This window comes from Euprymna scolopes, chromosome 18 (genome assembly GCF_053919585.1).
Source record: "Euprymna scolopes isolate OS-2025 chromosome 18, ASM5391958v1, whole genome shotgun sequence".
Taxonomy (NCBI): Eukaryota; Metazoa; Mollusca; class Cephalopoda; order Sepiida; family Sepiolidae; genus Euprymna; species Euprymna scolopes.
Window position 1 is genome coordinate 66,300,168 of NC_136499.1, and position 13,408 is coordinate 66,313,575.

Sequence of the window (13,408 nt, forward strand, 5' to 3'; positions counted from 1 at the left end):
TTCAGGGTTTTATCTTTCTGGAAAAAAAAAGTTACTCAGAAATAATGGATTTTAATAAATGTAATTTAGTTTTAAAAAACAACAACAACTTGATTTTGCGGCCATTTTTGGCGGTGCCTACAAATGTATTCAATAGCGAGCACGCTGCCATTTGTCTTTAAAATATATCGATAAACACTATATTTTTTGAACCAAATAAACATTTTATATTAAATAAAAACACAAAAATTATCCAGTTAAGTAGAAAAGTAACTTATCTTACCTTTGATAACATTTGTTTCTTGACAACTTTTTTGTATCTATGTGTATAGTAAAATAAACCTAACAGTGGATTACATTGGATAATAAAGGTTTTAATATCCAGAAAATTACTTGTCTGCTCCAAATTTAAATGTGATATTCGTTTTCAGCATACCCGAACATCTATAAAAGGCGTCAATTTAACTGTGAATGTTGAGTTGCAGTTAAAAAAAAAATACCAAGTTATTTGTATTATATAAGCATTTTAAGGAATTTACGTAGATTAATCAATGTTTCGACATTTCTATGCTGTCGTCAGGAACCAAATGAATCTTGCAGTCAAAAAATAATTCTATTTTGTTGATTGCGAAATTTATTTGGAGTCCTGACAACAACATGAAATGTTGAAACATTGATCGATCCTCATAGGCCCCATACAATGTTTACATAATTTTATAAGCTCTATGTATGTATTGAGCATTTTTGAAAAAAAAAAATTACTTCATGTTAACAATATACTTGAACATAATCAGATTTCAATTTCTCGGTTGTTAACTATACTGCAAGATTACTCTTCTGTACTTTAACTATCTTGTGTCATTTCGATCAATTTCAAGATACAAATTTTGTTTCACTGATTTATTACTTGTCAACTTTAATAGCTTTTTTCCCTGAAGATTCTCGTCCCCCAGGTGATTTTTCCAAATCTGGATTTTTTCTCTTTCCTTTCGGTTGGAATTTTTTCTTTATTTGTTGCTCTTTTCTTTCCAAATAATCAGACATGTTATCCAGTTTGCTTTTTGGTAACGAACTGATCAAACTGACGGTTTTCAGAGAAGGTTCGAAAAAACTCCACTCGGAGTTTACAGCCTTCAAAAACTCTTGTAGTTTCGGTTGTTGTTCAAGCCGTTGCTCTGATATCTTCGGACTGATAGCAGAATCGGAAGGTCTACTGCAATCAAAAAGCGATACTGGACCCTCTTGATGGGGCGAGAGTACAAGTAAGCGGGAGTTAGTCAAAAATTGCATGCCCCAAGATCGAGTGGGCAATTGCCGTTGGTCACACACTCGTATTTCAAACGTTTGCTCGTCATTCGTTTCTACTTTGTATAGTTGCAGGACAGTCGATTGGTCGAACGATACGGCTAGAATTTTACTAGATGGGTCAAAGGTCATACATTTAACTGAAGCAACATTGTCACTATTCTCATTATTTGTGTTACTACTATTTTTACTATTAGTAGTAGAATCTACGTTCGAGTCAGCTGTGTTATTGATTTCTTTCGCGTTCTCCTCAGCAGAGAGTGTAACTCCGTGATTTAAACAATGAAGGGGATTACCTTCTAGGTCCCACGATCTTATAGTCCCATCTCCTCCTCCAGATATAATAACCTTAGCTTCAGGCACATACACCAAACTAGTGAGGAAATCCGTATGGCCCAGACAATAACAATGGATGTTGTAGGTGTTCGGGAAAAGCGACACGCGTATCTTTTCGTCTCGGTCGCAGGTGACCAAATACCGGTCGTTGTCGACAAGGATCATGTCTAGTAACACGGACAAATGGCCCATCATGAGTTCACCGGGTTCCGTGGGTTCTTTCACGGAGAACTTGTATACATCGCCAGATTTGTCTCCCAGGATTATCTCGTTTTCATCTCGAGTAAATAAAACACAGCTGCTGCGCCGAACTATGCTCCGAGATGTAAGCAGTATCCAAGAGGTGGGCCCTTCCTCGCTGTCCGATTTTTGGTACAAATGTAGTTGTTTGTGGTCGTCAGAAACGGCGAAAAGCCGTCCGCTTTCCGAGAAAGCGAATGACAAAGTTCTATTAGGACCACCATTTTCTGTTGAAATTGTCTTTTTCTCAGTGGTCTGCTTTTTTTCTCCTTTATCAACATTCTTATCGCCATTTTTTGAAGAAATTTCAGTTGAATTTTCCGTGTTTTTAGCGTTGGGACTATCTGGTAAATGTAAAACATACCTCGTACCTTTAAATAAATCATATAATAGTATCTGGTTTCCACTTGTAAACGCTACGCATTCGCCACGTGCTTTTACCGCCGCCATCTTTACGAATATAACAGCACGGGGTCGCTTAAGCTACGAAGTAAAACCGCCTATAGCAATGAAAAATATACTGAACATAATTAAATAAAAGGAAAAAAATATTTTTAATTAAAAATCAAATTTATTGAATAAATTTGTGGCTTATTAAATAGATTTGTTATTTTGTAAATTTAACATAAATATTAAGACTTATCTAAAACTCTAGCACTTTTTTTGGTAAACTTATGCAATATTTTATTTTTGTTTTGAAAGCTTGTTCATTCAAGGGAGAAAACTATTAAAAGAATAACAATGAGTTATCTCCCTTATCGATTCTAACTTTTAAATGTTTTTCTACTGACCTTAAAAATTATACAATTAATTTAAAAAATCGGTGATTTGCTAAAATATTAATATATTTGTCTTATATTTCTAAAAAACGTAAAGGTTTAAAAGTAGTTGTAGTGAAAAATTAATAAATAAGTAAATAAATAAATAAATAAATAAATAAATAAAAATAAAACGTAATAGTTATTCGTACCGCTAGAGGTCGCTATTTCTGTTATGAAAAGGCGGTCAACTTAAATACTTTTCACAGGTAATGAATTAGATTTATTTATTTATTTCCTTTCGCAGAGATTTCTATTTTTAAAAATATTGACGTTATTTTAAAATTAATAATTCTCTTAAAAGTTGCTATTTGTTAAAATTGATGTTCTGGTTAAGTCCCATTCATCCTTTTTTTGTTTTTAATAATCGCACGTTAAAGCATTGTCAAAGTGAGTAATATTTACAAGTTTTAATTTCATTTTTTTCTGATTATAATAATAATAATAATAATAATAATTTGAGTTTGAAAGTGATTTGAAAGCCTTTAAACTGATACATTTTTGTTTTAAATTCAAACGTTAAGTATTATGTTACAATCTCCTCGTGTCTTCTAAAAAAAAACAACAAAAAAACAACAACAAAACAACCTTATGGTTTACTAAACTTTAATGTTTTGTTTTGTTTATGAATAACACTTTTTGATAGTTCTACAGAATTTTGACCGAACCATATCAACTTTTGCTTAATTAAAATTTAAGCTAATTTTAAAATACTAACAGTTCGATTCAGATTTGTAGAAGTACCGACTGTTTGACATGGGTTTCAGAACGATTCATAAACAGCAAAAGTGTCGTTAATCAAACTTTTGAAATAAATTAAAACAATAATTAAGATAACAAATAATGGTGTTCCATCCATCATACTACTTTTCTGGGTAGTCTTGCAGTTAAGTCCCGACAACGTTACAACTCCAGAAGGGTCACATCACACATCAGTTACACAGTCAAATCACGAATATTACGAATTATTAGTTTTGAAATAAAAATAAAAATGCTTAAAGTTTTAAAATAAAAAAAAAATATCTCCAGGAGAAACCATCCTTTACACACAATCTTTTTTAAGTAAACATTTGTGTTTACAGTTGGCAATATGAGATTGTCTGTATCGATGTTTTCATTTCTTTTTCTAGCATGTATAGATTTATTTTATTGCCTGTCATTTTTCTGTTTGGCAAGTTTGAAAATATATTTGTTTGTCAGCTTTTTTTTTGGTTTAGTCGCTTTCTTCCAATTCGATTGTCGTCTGCTTCCATTTAGCCTTTTCTTTGGCTAATCAAACTCCCAAAAATTCAATAAAAAAAAAAAAAAAATAAGTAACTAATCAGAAAATAAAAAGTCACCCCCGCCCTCTTAATCTCACCTTAAAAATTACTAAAAACATAACAGAAAAAAATTTAAATAAATAAAATAAAAAGTCGAGTTAGCGTTTCAACATTTGAACAACGCTCGGCTCGACTGACAACGATGATTGCCGGTCTTGCCCGATCCATGCTTGACGAGAATTCACGAGAATTCGGGTCAAATTATGCAAGAGTACCAAAATGTGTAATTACTATAAAATATATAATTAATATAAAAAAATATGAAAATTTGTTCTATTCCCATCTAAGATTTCCAGCATTGTCTACCTTTTTCAATACCATTTGAAATTTAATTCATGTTATTGCAACAACCGTTTACCATTGATTTCTCATTTAGTAGCGACAATTGATCTTCACTGGAATTTGAGTGGCAATAAGCCTCCTGTGGGAGCCTTTTCCACTACACTCCCTAACATTCCGGCTTATATCTCGATAAAATTTATTCTTGCATAAAATCCTCTGTTTTCTAGACAGTGATAGCTGATTTTGTGTCCTGAACGAAACATCTTCCAAGAGATATTTTACATACCTATTCGTAGTTGTATTATTATTGTAAGTAGTTTAGCGTAAGAATGATACTTTTTCTGTAAAAATATGCTTATTTACTTTTAAGAATGTTTCACATAAAAAGTTAACGGTATTTTTTTTAGTTTACCAACCCCTTGGCATTCACCTTTGAATTGTCGACAATCATAGGTTTTTGGGTATGCTAACAACGAATATTGCATTTATTTTTTGTGCAAACAAGTAGTTATCCGTATTTGAAGACATTCAGTATCCAACGTAACCACTATAGTTTTTACTGGGGGCCATTTAGGAAAAACACCAAAAAAGAACCAAAAGGTCCAAAACATGGCCCCCAAAAGTCTGCGAGCCTAAAAGCAAATATGGCTGCCACATTACATTTATATATGAAACATGAGGATAGATATGTTTGTAATACTGTGAAAACTAGTTGCCGGCCTCAATTTGAAATGCAATATTCATTTTCAGCTCACCCGAAAACCCCTAGAGAAGTTTTTAAAGATAAGTTGTGTGTTGGTCTGTGTTTTCAATTTAATTCGCCCCCCCCCTCTTTCCCTAAAAAAACATTGGAGGAGCGGGGGCATGTGTGTTGTGACGGCCGCCACAACACACACACCTCCGCGCCTCCAATGTAAATATAGAATTTCTGTGAAATGTTATACGATGTTCTACTTGGTAAATGTCGGCGCATTACTTACAGTAAAATGGTTAATTAAACTGCAGAAGCACCTGTTAAACTTCACAAGTTCTATGATTGAATACCCACCCACACCAAAAAAAGAACAAAAAACATAAAAATATGTTTTTGGAAACTGCTTGTGAAAACTTAATTTTTTAGATCAATTAAAAGAGGTTTCTACTATGCAAACGGTAAATTTGCAATGGGTTTGATTATCAGATTCGTTGACTGCAATCTCGAATATCTCTAAACATTTGTTGTATATTGTTTTATATTGGAAGAGATGATATATTAAAATGTGTCATGTGTTATCTAGTGGACGTAAGATATTGTTCTTTTAACAGACAGATAATAAACATATAAATCATGTGTACGGAGGACATGATATTGACGTGTAAACTGAATCATGTTGTATCAGACTTATCACACGGGATATTTTTACAGTTCATATGTAAGAAGAATAATATATGCTTCATACCTTTTTTCTTGAAGAGTTCCTCTGTATCTTCCCGCTGCTCCGTGATGAACCATGAAGTGATCAGCATCATCCAATTGAGACATCTGTTCTTATTTGTGAAACCATTAAAACAACTCTTTATATTTTTATAATATAAGTTTATAAGTTGTCTCAAATGGTTTTCACAGGATCTGCACTTCGTCTACATTTCTATATTTATAGCTCGCTCCATAGCTGTCGGTCCACCCCAGTCTAGACGTTTGACCGCTCTGGTGGTCAATCCTCAACTCTCTGAATCTCTCCAAAACTAACTACATCATTTGTTTTCTTACGTCACCTAATTACGTGTCTCAGACCAACTTAATCCACAGCTAGTTATTTGTTTATTCAAAACCCCAAAATAATGTCTACATATATTTTCTATTTTCATATACCTTTTGCGATTCACATGTTAATCATTTGTTCCGCAATTTAATTGTTTATTCTCTAATCATAATAACCATCCGTCGCTCAAATCAATTAATAAGAATACAATAACAATAATAATAATGTTTTGACCATTGACCCCGCTTGCCACAGTTAACAGATACCACGTTATGATTACAGCCTAAAGGGTAATAACATTACACATTTTGGCCTTGAAGCCGAAAAATGTTTTTTTTTTTGGGGGGGGGGGCATGTTTTTGCCCTATTTGCTTTGTTTGGCTCTTTGTTAGGCGTTTTTTCCTAAATGGGAAACAAGATGGCTGCCAATAAAAACTATAGTGATTACGTTGGATACTGAATGTCTTTAAATATAGATAAATACTTGTTTGCGCGAAAAATAAATGCGATATTCGTTCTCAGCATACCCGAAAACCTATAAAAGTCGACAAATTAAAGGTGAATGCTGAAAGGTTGGGAAACTAAAAATTTACCAAGTTAACAGTTGCAAAAAATAAACATCGCACGTTTATTAAATAAGAATAAGGATTGTTCACATTTATTAAGTACAATTAAATTTAAACTGTGTATAAATTATGAATTCAGTACATTATATTGCCGAAGAAATTTCGTTTAGATCTTCTGTTGGAAGATGTTTCGTCAGGGACACAAAATCAGCTAGAACCGTCTAGAAAACACGGGAAGTATACAAAGAATAAATTGTTGCGAAATATATGCCGGAATCCCTCCTTCCCAAGACCCAGTCCTATTCGCACTCATCCAGTTGAGGCCTAGTTAGTGCTTTCTCTTCTCGGTCTTTCTGTCCTCCTTGATCGTTCGATTATTTGGTGCAGTGCCAGTCGAGCTAATCCCTGTCTTTTTTGGGGAGGATAGGGAAGAAAAGGAGTAGGGAAAGGGGGAATAGGCACTTTTCACTTTTGGTGTACCAGTAGGTGTATTAGAATTTTTGGGTAATTTTTGACACCCCTAACACAAAACTGCAAATAAAATATAAAAAACTTGTAATTTCTCTTTTTAAAGTGGGTTGTTTATTTTCTTTATGGAATATACTTCCAAAATAAACTATTAAAGTTGTTTAAAACATAATAGAAATATTCTTTTTTATTTAAAAAAAAACAGTGTTTACAAAGTGCCGGCGCGCCTTCATGCAGCCATTTTTTTTTTTAACGTAATGAAATCAATTGAATTTTATGAGTTAAATATTTTTCAATTTTTAATCTTTAAAAATCTATCAAAATCTTTCTATTGGTTCAATTTTTACGATATTTGCAGGGTCAATGTGAAATTTTATGCTCTTTCTAATAAACCAAATATAATTTAGACAAACGTTTTTTTTTTAAAATCCCCCCCCCCTTTTTGAAATGTCTATTAAAATTTAAATAATTAATTTACGTATCAAAGTTTTATATATCACAAATTGAAGAGAAAAGATCAATAAATAAAATATTCTAATTTAAAACAAAAAAAGAATTTTTTTTAAAAATTTACCAGTAAAGTCCAAATTGTAAAATCTTTTTCTTTTTTTTTTTTTTTAAAAAAACCATGTTGATTTTTTTTTTGATTTTTTAAGTGGAAGCTTATGTTATGCTTAGATTATCAAGTAAATATTGGACGCTGACAACAATGTTTTCTATTTCATTCAATGGTTTCTTTTTTTTAGATATGTAAAAAAAAAAAAATTCACTCGATAAAGAAGAATTAAAATATATTAAATCAAAAATTCACATATTTCTTTATGAGAATAAAAAAAAATTGGAAATTTAGTAGAGCAAATTTTTAGTAATCGGCTAAAATCCATGAATGAAATGTTATTATTTTGCAAATATGGTGGTACATACTGACCACTTTGTAGTTGAAATATGTCAAAAATACAAAAGGGAGATAAGGTTGCATGGCATAAATAATTATTTTTGTCACTTTGATGCTTCCGTATATAACAAATCATAAATTTCACTAATGGCAGATAAACAATTGTCGAAAAGACGTTTTTCCGCGACTCTTGGTTTAAAAATCCTTTTATTTAAAACATACATGGAATATAATATATAAATATGGACAAATTCTTATACATGAAGAATAGAAGCACCCATAGCTTAGTAATTTTGAATAGGTAAGTGATTTTTTTGGCAGTTATATATATTTATTAGATTTTGATGAAGTTAAATTTGTTGACTTTTGTGAAATCTTTTTGAAAGAAAACCGATGAAAAACAAATATTGTATATTTTTCGATTAAACCTTTTATGATTTTAAAATTTGGTCTTTGCTCATTTTATTGAAATAAAAATTAGGGTTTGAAATTACATTTTTATATTGTTATAAGCCTGTAGACATGGAGAGTATTTAATCAAATATTTGCAGTGGCGGCTTGCCCCCAAATTCTGATACACCTAGTGTACCAGTTCTCTTGGTTGCGCCTTTTTGTTTCACTTCTGTTGCAGTTTATATATGCCCGGTTAGAATTTCTCACTCGTATGGACTAGTTTCTGCACTCCAGGGTTTTCCTTAAGATTTCAGCTGTTTTCAGCATTATCGTTTGTTGCATAATCTTAGTTTTCCCGTCAATTGTGATTTCGCTTAGTCTTTTTTTCCCAAGCAGTTTCTATCTTTCTAGCATTACAAGCGTATGCTGTATTTTCGTGGACATAGGCAATATTACATACCTAATGTGCTTCAACAACTCATATCTTTTTTATTTGGGGGTCAAATTTTAAAAGAATTACATTGCTCGAAAGAGAATAGAATAAGCATTTCAATGATGTTAATCTATTTTTCTTTTATGCGTTTATTGTTTTTATGCTCCAAGTTAAAAATGAAAAAAACGTAAAAAATGACGACAGCAAAAAAGGGAAACTGTTTTTTCAATGACGTTTCTGAATTTTTGAGATGAGGATTGGTTATTTGTATTATTTTTCATCGGATTATGAGAACAGTAGTTCAATGAATAATAATACAAATGTTATTTTTTTCAATGTTTACATACGTTATGTTTGGATACACATGCGCGTGGTTAAATTTGATTGGATATGGCTGAAATTTTACAGGCTATATAAGCATAGAAATCCATCTCTACTGGACTTTGATTTATATTTTTACAACAAGCAAAGTTATGACCGAGCAAAGTTGAAGATTATTTCAACTTCAAAATTAATGAGATAAATCAGTATAGTAATTGTCTGTATTTTTGAGATGAGTTGTTTTCATTAATTGAAATTGTCGGACTGACTTCCTCATCTTGGTTGTTATTGTCACAACGTTTCGGCCGTTTTGCCCTCCGGCCTTCGTCAGGTGAATGGTTTGTTAGGAGTCTCGAACCCAACCCTTTATTATTATTACGGGGGTACCGTGTTCGGACTCTAGCTAGGCTTTGGGACAAAGTTGCTGATTCTCTGTTTTTCAATGTTACTTTTTTCACTGCCTTCGTTCAGGATTGAACTCAGCACCTTTGGGTTACTGTAAACTTTGATACAACGTCTAGGACCACTCGGCCATATGTCACTAGGACAATTCTTAGTTGGTTTTTGTTAATGTTAAACCTATGTTGTTATTCAAGGTTTTCTCTCTCTATCAGAGGTGTCCAAATTGCATTCAGCTCTATGCTTGGTTTGCTCAGTAGGTTGTTATGTCCGAGCATGTGAGCTGTTTCTTTACGTTTTCTCACTTTCCAGTGGGTCTCTCTGTTTTATATTTTTACTTCATCCCATAGGGGGCGATGATCCCCCCTCTCCATCCAGACATGGTTGGCTATACCCGATTTTTCCGTCTCCCCTTTAGTTACCGCTTTTCGGTGTTCTTCCACCCTTACTTTAAGGGGGTGGCATGTTTCACCCTTGTAAACCTTTCTGCAACTGCATGGGATGGAGTATATGCAGTTTTTGGTCATGTTCTCATCCATGTGGGGCTTCACTCATACCAGGTGTCGTCTGAGTGTTGACTCGCTTTTGAATACCATCCTGATGTTGTAGGGGGCACATATTCTCTGAATCTTTTCGGAGATGCCTCGTATGTATGGTAGGCAGACCGTTGGAGGTTTTTGGGTTTCATTCTCCTCTCTTATACTATTAACACGTCTGGTGGATAGTATGCTATCGGGGTAGTTGTTACGACGGAGGGTATTCTTCAACCTGACCATTTCTTGGTGGTATGTAATGGTGTCGCTACTTATTGTCTCTGCTCGATGTTGTAAGCAGCATGCAATTCCATGTTTCATACTGTATGGGTGATGGGAGTTGTTGGTTCTATAGTCTTTCCATGAAAGATCCTTCTAGACTGAAGTAATTTTATTTTGGTTTTATGAACTGGTCTGTAAGTTAAGAATTGGTGTCCCCATCAATAAAAAGAAATGTTAAAAAATGTTTTTTTTTAAATCACGTTCATCCCAAAAAAAGGCACATTGCCACTTGAACGTATTTGGGACCATGTTTAGGGGAGATAAGCAAGATGTTAGTTAATGTTACATTTAAACTTCTGCATGTTAGTACAGTCATGGAAGCAGACAGCAGGAAGGGAATTCCAAAGTCTAGCTGTTCGAGGGAAGAAACTATTTCCAGCATTTAGGGAATCTACAGTGAAGGGGTGTGATTTTTTTGCTAAACAGGTTTGTTGGGGGTATGACATCGAGTAGGCACGAGTGCAATGACTTCATCAGTGCATATTCCATTAAAGTACTTGTAAAACAAGCACAGGGATGCAACATTGCAGAGATGGGATGGAGCTTCGTTGACAGTACGGGACCTATTAGATTAGAGACTCTTCGGACCCTGTTCAAAAAGGAGAGACTAGCAGTAGATTCACCAGCCCAGATGTGGCAACAGTACTCTATGAGTGAATAGTGGCTTTGTAGAGGTACAGGATACTCTCAGTTGTAAGTAATCTTCTAGCACAATAGAGGGGACCCACTTTCTTTGCAGCAGCCTTCGCAATGTCCTCAATGTATTTGTTCCAACTCATATTTCTTGTGAATGTTAAGCTAAGGAGTTTGAACGAAGAACTCTCAGGTTTGGGTGTTAGTTGTTGGCTATCGGTGGTTAGGATGGCTTCTTGTAATTGTTAAAAGAGAGCAGTTTAGTTTTAGTAGCATTAAATGTTACTATCTATTTACGGACCTATTCCACTTCAGTCTAGAGGTCGTTTTCTAAGGATTCTGCCATTGACTTAGATGGAGGTACACCTGTTTTTCTCTTATGCCTATTGTTGTATCATTAGCAAATATACTTATCTTAGACGTAATGTTATCAGAGAGGTCATTCATGAATCTCAGGAATAATAGCAGTCCAAGGATCGACTCCTGAGGCACTCCCGCATTAACATTATGCTGTTTGAATGTATGTCCATCAAGAACAACCTGGCTGGTTCTCTTGTTTAAGAGGGTCTAATTATATTTAGTATTCATCCAGATATACTGTATGATTTAATTTTCATAAGGAGCCCTTCATGCCAGACTTTATCAAAGGCTTTGGATATATCAAGGGCTTCAGTTCTGGCTTTGCCTGGCATATCCAATGCATAGTATATGCATTAAGAGGTGACTGGCAAAATGCATGCTATCTTTGTGCAGTAGCAGCTGCACAATTTGTAATGAAGCATTGGGGAGAGTGAGGCTTGCTATGAAACTTCCGTGTGGGAACATGTACTTCAATGTCCGCTTTGCACCATTTGGTTGTCTCATTGGCAGACTGTTCAACAGGAAGAGAACAGATATTGGTCCATGGGCATCTCAGATGTGTTCTCTGATTGCTTCCCAGTCAGTTCTTTTGTAGTACCTTGTCGCTTTGAGCAATGGCTCCTCACCTTGGGGTTGATTTTCAGTGTGATGTTTACTGATATCACTAGATGGTTTGCATTTCCAAGTGGACTATGGGCATGAGTCACATAATCCTTGGATACTGTGATAAGGAATAGGTCTAGAAGTGAAGCTTGCTGGTGTTCACGATCTGGGAGGTCGGTCGGGAACATGACTGTCTGTGTAAGGGAATAGGCTATAGAGAAGCTATTAAGTAGAGGGTCCAGCTGCATCTGTGCAACTTGAAAACCAAGCCAATTTTTATGGTGGGCATTAAAGTCACCGAACACATGTACGTAGGCTTTAGTATTGTAGTTGACATTAAAAAAAATGTGGATATGTGGATGACTTCCTCCCCGGAAATGAAAATAATAAATAATGTTTACAAAGACATATTTTAATCAATCTTGAAACCATTGGCCCTGGAGGATTTTAATGAAGAAAAAATCCTTATAGACTGAGGTAATTTTGTTTCACTTTTATAAAGTGATTAGTAATGACTTAGACAGCCGGGTTGGTAGATTGTGTCAGGAAGAAAAAACTTTCTTTTGAGTTCCCAGTATTAGTTTGCTAGTACTGTTTTCATTCGGTGTTTTTGGTTATTGGACGCGCTTTTATGGTCATAAATAATTACATAAAAAAAGTGAACAACATGACAAAAATAAAACTAACACAAAAGATAAAAATTTAACTATTAGAAATAATAATAATAATAATAATAATAATCCAAACCCAAACAACAACCCTAATAGAAATAAAAATACTAATAATGAACATGATAAATGCGGCTGTAGATCCCTCACATGCTGCCCACTTCAAAGTAAATGTTTAACCAAAAGCATAGTTTACCAGGCCACAATATTTGACCCCCTCCAAATAACAGGAAATATTATGTCGGTATGAACTTAGATTTCAAAACCAGATATTATGACCATAAAAGCATGTTCAATAACAAAAAACACCGAATGACAACAGCTCTAGCAAACCAATACTAGGAACTCAAAGAAAGTGAACATTCATTGATAGTCAGACAGAAAATAGTAAGACAAGCAAGTACATGTAGGGACGATCCATGTAGATTATGCCTGAATGAAAAATTTGCTATCCTAAACTTTAAAGAACCCCAACATCTATTAAACTGTAGGAGAGAAATAGCAAACAAATAAAGGATAAACTTTACTCTAGGATAACAAAACATAAATAATTTTTAATTAATAACAATAGAAAAAAAAAATAAACATATTCATATCACAAATAATTTTATAAATAAAACTAACATACTATCTGAAATATAAACCAAAGCACAAAATACTGTATCTGATTATACCTAGGTTGAAAGTAGGTCATCTTTCTATACACAAAGGATATAACTAACCGTTTCTCATAAAACACACAAAGGGAAAGGGTTAACATGAGGTTAACTGTACCTTTGTCCTGTAAGTGCCCGACCATTGGCTGATTAGTATGGGCACAGTTACAACTA

At 33.8% G+C, this 13,408-nt stretch overlaps 2 protein-coding genes across 2 annotated transcripts in view; one reads left to right on the top strand and one right to left on the bottom strand.

Annotated features, from left to right (window-relative positions):
- Positions 1–864: 864 nt before the first annotated feature.
- On the bottom strand, positions 865–2,342 carry LOC145297651 (tRNA (guanine-N(7)-)-methyltransferase non-catalytic subunit wdr4-like). The gene has a single exon (XM_080143807.1). It carries the CDS (start codon positions 2,308–2,310, stop codon positions 883–885), a length of 1,428 nt encoding a protein of 475 aa, XP_079999933.1. The 5' UTR covers positions 2,311–2,342; the 3' UTR covers positions 865–882.
- Positions 2,343–2,825: 483 nt separating this feature from the next.
- Positions 2,826–13,408, top strand: part of LOC145297907 (protein MIS12 homolog) — a 293,967-nt gene continuing 283,384 nt past the window's right edge. The window contains exon 1 of the mRNA XM_080144242.1: positions 2,826–2,887. The gene's annotated coding sequence lies outside the window, so the exon portion shown is untranslated. The remainder of the gene's footprint in view (positions 2,888–13,408) is intronic.